This window comes from Mytilus californianus, unplaced genomic scaffold, assembly GCF_021869535.1.
Source record: "Mytilus californianus isolate M0D057914Y unplaced genomic scaffold, xbMytCali1.0.p SCAF_2, whole genome shotgun sequence".
Classification (NCBI taxonomy): domain Eukaryota; kingdom Metazoa; phylum Mollusca; class Bivalvia; order Mytilida; family Mytilidae; genus Mytilus; species Mytilus californianus.
The window spans coordinates 46,416,596-46,425,099 of record NW_026262668.1 but is presented as its reverse complement, the minus strand read 5'-3'; the positions used below and the strand labels follow the sequence as shown (position 1 = coordinate 46,425,099).

The 8,504-nt window shown below is 31.2% G+C and overlaps 1 protein-coding gene across 1 annotated transcript in view; it reads left to right on the top strand.

The window, feature by feature from the left end:
- The first annotated feature begins 321 nt into the window (after positions 1-321).
- Positions 322-8,504, top strand: part of LOC127729878 (high-affinity choline transporter 1-like) — a 29,438-nt gene continuing 21,255 nt past the window's right edge. Inside the window, exon 1 of the mRNA XM_052237812.1 lies at positions 322-631. Within this exon, the coding sequence (XP_052093772.1) occupies positions 469-631 (163 nt within the window). The 5' untranslated portion in view covers positions 322-468. The remainder of the gene's footprint in view (positions 632-8,504) is intronic.

The window sequence follows — 8,504 nt, the reverse complement described above, 5'->3', positions numbered from 1 at the left end:
TTTTAAGAAGTTAGCTAACGCCGCCGCCGCCGTAGCCGCCGCAGCCGCCGCCGCCGCCGCCGGATCACTATCCCTATGTCGAGCTTTCTGCGACAAAAGTCGCAGGCTCGACAAAAACTAAAATATTTCTTTTTAAATTAGTTCTTTCTTGTTCAAAGAAAAATAATCTCAATGACTTGTTTAACCTTTGTCATATATCGTTTTCAACACATAAAACAATCATTTTGATATCATTTCTAAGTTTATAGCTTTAAGCGGTTTTAAGGTTATGAATACATTATTTTCGATAAAGGTAAAATGTAGTTCAGACTGCATGTCGAATGCAAATATATACATGTGACGCCTGTTCTTCTTCTTAATCTTGAAAATGTGTGTCAGAGTTCAACGTGGTTCGATCATCCGTAGTTTTCTCTTAAATTTTCTGATGAACATTTTACCTGAAAGTGCTCAATATCTAAAAGTCTGATCATGGCTGTCAATGTACCAGGACTTATTGCTGTTATTATTTTTTATATACTTATATTAGTGATAGGTCTTTGGGCCGCAAGAAAAACAAAAGGGAAAGACAATGAAGATATGATGCTGGCTGGGAGAAATATTGGTATGACAGTTGGCATTTTCACTATGACAGGTAAGCATGGAACCACCATAAAACGTTCTATTATAGTTTAAACATATGTTATTGTCTAAATAAATAATAGGATCAGATACAAGTTATAAAAACTTAACATAATCCTTTCCAAATGATTACAATACACAAACATTAAAGATGACCGCAATTATATAATTAAGTACAATATGGAAAATATATACAATATAAAATATATTATGTTTAAACAATAACAGTTGGATACATGTACGAGTAAAGTTCAAGATTCAGCAATATTAATCTAAGGTCATCAAATAATCGTTTTGCATGGCGTATATAACTATGCATATTTCTGAAAAGGATTGTGTTTTGTTATAATTTCGTCTGTTCCAAATGAAATATGTTCTTCCTTCTGCCATATCTCTATTTTTTGTATTATAATTTTCTAATATCGTCTCGATCTTTTCAGGATAATTTATGATGAGAAATATTTTTAGTGTGTTTAAGCAGAGGTTGAAATTATTGGGAATATTAGTACAAATAGCAATGTAATGAACTTTTCAAAATATTTCTGAAAATATCGAGTACATGTCCCTTTTTTGAGTCTATACTTCCAGATCAAAAGGAAATAAACTCTTACATGTAGAACTAGAATTGGGATAGAAAAGCAATATGGTATTAAAAGGTGCTATATTGAATATTTTTGAAGGCCGTACGATGACCTATTTTAAATTGTTAACTTCTTTGACATTTGGTCTCTGGTGAAGAGTTGTCTCATTGGCAATCATACCACATCTTCTTATTTTTTATAAAAACACAACACAGGAATTATTTTAGAATAACAATATATTAATAAGACATTTTATTCATTGTAACATATGACAATATGTAGATTATGCATTATATTCATCGGATATGTGAACCAACTGTCAATTATAAAATAATTGTCACCAATAATTAAAGGGGTTTTTTGGCATGCGTATGCTACATTTTTTGTAATACTGATATGAGGGTCTAGCTGGGTTTACAGAATAGAGAATAATGTACAAAACGTGCAGAATAAAAGACAAAAAATAGAGAAAAATAGAAAAAAAAGTAGAGAACTATAAGCAAAAAAATATAATGAAAAGAGAATAATGGGGTGCTAAAATATAAAGGGAATAGAGAAAAATGGCTAAAAAACCTAAGGAACACAGAATTGACAAGACAAAGACAAAATATTTTATTTCTTCAGACACAAACGTGTACAAGAGGTCAAAACATGATAAAGTATACACATAAATCGACAGCAGAGTAATGTATAATAGCACGTGATTTTCATGACATTGAGATATATACATTATATATTACCTATTAAGTTTAAAGGATTACATTTGTACAGATATCTTCCTATTTATTCAGTGATTGTGAGTACCTAAATATATATATAATATATAAAAATTGTATCTACAACAAATAAGTAATCTTTCTAAAAAAAGTACATACTTTCCTATACACCTTTATGTTGCACAATGAAAGTAAACCGATTAATTTCTGCCTTGAAGGATATAATTTGTAAGTAATAATTAGGTACGAGATTTTGTCTAAGAAGTGACACACTAAGATGTGAACAAACACTCATATAATGATATTCGTCGCCAATATTTTGATTACATAGATGACATATCCTATTTTCTTTTAAAATATTTTTCCATCTTCCCGTTTCAATTGGGAATTTAAGATTTGAGCATCTAAATTTAGCCATATACAATCTATCAGTATTTCCCAATCGTAGTAGATAGGGTTCTAATTCAAATATATTTTTGAATTTACCATAGAATTCTCCTCTTGAAGAATTATTAATTACAGAAAACCATTGTGCGTGTTGTATAAACTGATCCACAAGTTTTTGTTTGACAAGAGATTTCAACATTTCTCTATTCATAGGTATCTGATCATTCCATATAAAAGTAAGACCACTTTCATCAAGAATGGATTTGATGTACGCAACCCATTTAAAATGTTTGGGTTTACTCTGGTGAAGTTGTAACATAAGTCTATATAAAATATTAGATAATTTATTCTCATTTGAGAGCATATCATTCCAAAATATAACCATGCGTAGTTTAATAGTAATATCAATGGGATAACGACCAAGTTCCCCGTAAACCATAAAATTTGGAGTACTTTTTCTCACGTGCAGAATATTTTTACAAAACTGCAAGTGCATCCGTTCCAGTCCCTGTTTATTTTCAAATCCCCATACTTCACTAGAGGTATCATTATAGGTAGAATAAGACAATCAAATAACTTTAGCTGTATATCTACGGGAATTGCAATATTTCTTATCTTTCTATATAGTGCATACAATGCTTTATTGGACTGTTCCAATAATTTTTTCTAGCTGAACAAAAAGAGCCATTATAATTAAATACAATACCCAGATAAGTATATGAGTCTAAGACATCAATATTTTTACCATAAATTTTAAATTCTGATTTAACCTTGTATTTCTTTTTACTGAAAATTACAATTTTAGTTTTACTTGTATTAACTGTGAGTTTCCATTCATTACTATATTGCTCAAAAACTGCCAATGCATGTTGCAGATCCTCCTCTGACTCAGATAAAATAACTCTGTCATCTGCATATAATATTATAAAGATTTTTACATAACATAATAAGATTTCTTGGCATTTATCTGATATATTTTCAAGGTCTTTTACATCATTATCTAGTAAAAATTTCTCCAGATCATTCAAAAAGAGGGAAAAAAGAAAGGGGGATAAATTCTCCTCTTGTTTCACTCCTATATCACAACTAAAAAATGCAGAAATATCCTTTCCCATTCTAATACATGTCTGGATATTCTGATACATGTTGTGTATAACTCTCAATATTTTGCCTTGAATATTATACTGTAGCATCTTTTGCCACAAACCAGCTCTCCAAACTGTATCAAATGCACTTTTGAAATCAATGAACGAGCAAAATAATTTTTTACCAAATGAAAAATAGATAGAAATAAGTGAATGTAAAATAAAAATATTATCCATAGTAGAAAACCCTTTTCTGAACCCAGCCTGTGCTCCTGTAATTAAGCCTATTTCATCTGACAATTTATTTAATCTGTTATTGAGCACAGCAGTGAATGTTTTACTTAGACATGAATTGAGAGTTATACCTCTGTAAGAATTCGGGTCAGATTTAGAACCCTTATTCTTGAAAATTGGAACCATTATTCCTTTGGTCCAGCATTCTGGTATAATACCGGTATCTAACACAATGTTAAATAACATTACATACACATTCATCATATCATCTAATGTACATTTAATATATTCATTCAATATGTTATCATATCCAGCAGATTTATTATTCTTTAAATTTTTTACAGCACATTTTATTTCATCTGCTGTTATTGGAGAATTTAATAATTCTTCTATATCTGGTGGTAAATTATTAACATCAATATCTATATCAATTTCATCATGTATATTATTTTCATTCATGGATTTAAAATAATCATATAATGTTTCTACAGATATATCACATTTCTCATCTTTTTTTGTAACAAATTTATTTAAAATTTTCCAAAACTCTTTCCCTTGTTTTTTTGATGTATTTCTCAATTTTTGTTCGAAGTCAAATCGATAGTTTTTGTATGCTTGGTTTTTAACCATCTTGTATGATTTACTTGTCTCGAGTAGTTGTTTGCGTGTTGCTTCATTTTTAAAACATATACACACGTGATACATGTACCCAACAAGACATCGACAACGTCACCGGAGAAATAAATGAGCTTTTTCACAATACTGCAAAGACAACACTTTCAAAACCGCACTAAAAATCACGAAAGAAACCGAACCGAAAAACCCTGGTACACTAGTAAATGTCTTTCGTCGAGAAAAAATTTCATAAAGCCAGAAAACGTTATAACGTTTTTAAAGGTCATTCATAATATTGGTCAGCTGATCTTGACTATTGTGAAAAGTATTTACAAACTCGTTTCTTTTATTGTCGTTCCACTTGATTGAAGTAGAGTTTTGTGACGTATCATGTGAAATTTCATTATGTGTCAATACTGATTTAAAACAATGTGTATTGCATTGTGAACATCAGAAAAAAGTGGTACAAAATCAAATATTTCAAATTCATCTACTAAAGAGAACAGTTTTGCTGATAAAAGCAAATAATCAATAACAGTAACATTTTTACATGTAGTACGTCCAATACCTATATCAGAACCAAGTCTGGAGTTAGCTATATAAATATTGAGTTTTTTACACATATCTAACAATTTATGACCATAATTATTAATATTACAATGACACTCAGATGTTCGAGATAACGGTATATTTTGAAGCTTCAATTGTTCATAGTCTAACATATATGACAAAATTTCATTATCACTTTTTAACTCAAAAATATCAATCAATGACTCGTCGGGAACGATAAAATCATCTCGTGTTCCCGTTTTTGCATTAAAATCTCCAATAAGAGAGACAAACGAATTAAATTTATCAGCAAATGTCAATAATTCATTTTCAATTTCTTCAAATGCATCAGTATTTCCATATTTAGAATTTTCCGGTGGTATATAAACAGCACCAAATAATACATCTTTTTCACAGTTTAGTAGACATTTTTGAAATCTAAACCACTGTACATATTGACTTTCACTTTCTATAAAACTGATGTATTGTTTCAATTTTTTTTTGTATATAATTACTATTCCACCTGACTTTTTTGCCGCACCTATTCTATTCTTTCTTACATATGAAAAACCGTCAGGAATATCAATTATATCTAAATCATCTAATTTAGTTTCAACAAAAACTAATACATCATATGTATGAAAGATATTTGAAAATTCAGTAAATTTTAGTTTAGACCGTAAACCACATACATTAAGATAATAAACATTCAGTTCAGATAAGTGTTTATTTTGATTGGATACAATATTGTTCCGTTCCCTTTGTCCTCTTGTACGCCTGTCCTATTGTCCTGTGGTGTTCTGTGGTGGTATAGACTGCATAGGATTATTCGGCATGGTCCTGTTGTTGTTCTGAGGTTCAGACATCGGAGGGCCTTGGTCAGATGGTGGATGTTGAGGTCCATGATCAGTTGGTGGTTGTGGGGGTCCTTGTTGATGTTGTGGGTTCATGTGTGGCACAAATTGACGTGGAATGAAACGCCTTTTGTCGGTAAACAATTTATCCTCGACTAATACTGCTTCATGTCCCTTTTCACGAGCATCTTTCAGAATTGGGATTAGTTTACGCCTCCTTTCTATTATTTCAACTGGAAATTGTTCATGCACATAGTATTCAGGTTTTTGTTTTAGTTTGTTTTTGGCTGCCTCCAAAACTTTATTTCTGTCCTTTCTTCTTTCAAATTTTGCAAGTATACTGCGTGGACCTCTGTCCTCTCTGGGCCTAAGCCTGTGCACAACATGAAAATTTATTTCTTCACTTTCAAGTCCCAATTCTCTTTCAATAAAGTCTTTTACTTTTTCTTCTGTGTTTTCTGTTGGGTTGTGCTCATCAGAAATGCCTTTAAGGATGTACTTAGGTGAGGTTTTGGAATAAGTGTCAAATGTTCGGACTCCTCAGTGTTTTTCGATACGATACAAGGTAAAATATTTTGCCCCATAACACCTATTTATCTTTTAACATAAGACTTAATAGCTCATAAATGGTCATTTGACAAAATTTAAGCAGATTCTTGATTTTCTTTCTTTTGATTTGAGACCAAAATAATACCAATGCAAATATAAGGTATAAGTCCGAGTCAGCCTTTTACCGCCATATTTTATAAATCAAATATCTCGAAAAGGAGCTCCATGACCTATCAATATTTTTAGCTTATTTTGATCCTTAACTAATACTCTTCCAGCTTAAAGTATCAATTTTGAATTCTTGATTTATTTAATTTTACCTTAGATCACCTAAGTACATCCTTAAATATCAAATTATCTCTCATAGACCTTGTTTGCTGATCAATGATTTTTTCCTGTAGTTTATAATTTTCATCAGTTAATGACCTATTTTGTGTTTCTATTTCTTGTAGTTTCAAGTGTAGACCACTAAGACCCTTGTCCAATAACACAATATTAGATGTATGGTCCTTTATCTCTGTTTTAATGCCACAAATATCACTGTCCAGCTTATGACAATGTGCTTCCATATCAACTAGCCTTGAAAATATATCTTCCAAAATGTCAAGTATTTGTAATTTTTCTTTGACTTCATGCATAAATTGTAGTAAATCAGGATTAGGCGGGGTTGATATGGAGTGCATAGGAATTGGCATGGAATGTGTCTGCTGACCCATCTGAGCTGGTGTTGTATGTGGGGCTTGCAGGTGATATGGGGTGAATGCATATCCATTGTCTGCTCCATAAAGTACTTGTCGAGATGAGGAAATAACATTACTTGATAGCGGCGTATCATTTAAGTTTGGTGTATAATACTGTGTAGGATATTGATTTAGACATGGTTGCATTTGGGTTGGAGGTAAAGAGTACTGTTTTGAACCTGAGTCGTTCAGGTCAGCCATCTTGTTTGGTTTGTTTGGAGAAGGAGTATCCGTTGTTTTTCGTTTATTATTATTCATACCCAATAAAATTCTTCATAATGTAGTTAAATCATCAGTGCGATTAATGTTCTCACAAAATAACTGATCACTGTGCTTTAAAACCACTTAAAACTTCATGATAAGACGTTTAGTCTCTGCACAATTTTTCATGTCTCCTACTCCTGCCGCCATTTTTCTCGACTCCCAAATCCAGACCCGCTTTTAAAGCCCATCAAAACATTTAAAGTCAGTTGATTAAAAAAAAATAACGAAAGTGGCAATGACATTGATGAGCAATTATAGTAATTTCTTTCTATTTTTTAAAACTTTTATCCTAATAATGTTTTAGTTCAACTTTACATGATGTCGGTGCAAAACTATAATGCATATCAGTTTTTGAAAGATCAAAAACAGAGTATTTAATCTACCTAGCTATTTTAGTAGTTTCTAAGTTATATCGATGTACTTTTATTTAGATGCATATAAACTGTATACTGTGCATGTGTAAAGATGTATATAAAATGCACAGTCAGTTTATATGCATCTCAACAGATGTACAGTTCATATGAATCTTAAAAGATGTACAGTTCATATGCATCTCAACAGATATACAGTCTATATGCATCTTAAGAAATGTATAGTTGACTACAGAGGAAATGAACGAGTGTTTATTTGAAATACACATCTCGCCACTCTTAAATGACCAGAAATCGCTCACGGATCAACTATGCAGTATTTGCTGGTTTGGTATTCAACAGTTCGAATCAGTATACCCGCAACATGTTATTCCAACGGTTTGCACTAGAAGTCCAAAGATCTGATAAGGCTTCTTATTTTTATTTTAAAAGTTGTATTTATTCCATATAAAAATAAGGAGATGTGGTATGATTGCCAATGAGACAACTTTAAACCAAAGTTCAAATGAAGTGGATAAAAGCTTTTTATAGGCAATCGTACAGTCTTCAACAAAGAGACAAACCCATACCGTATAGTCGGCTATAAAAGACCCCGACATGTAAATTATGAAACAATTCAATAGAGAAAACGAACGCCCTAATCAATAACAAAATAATTTACGAAAAACAAATATGACATAACATGGGACAGTAGTGTAACAGTACAACATAAGAACAAACGATAAAACTCCGTTGAAAAAGGCTTAAGGTGGTACCCAACACCTTGACTAATATTAATTTGGCTCGTTTAATTTTCATAAAATTTTGACAAAATGTTACTTTGACCCTTTGACAAAAATATAAAAATTTCAAAAAATTTGAACCAACCACTTTATCAGAAAAATTTCATTGGTTATATAGCAGTTTGACAAACACTAATTTTGATCATTGAGAAGCTTAAT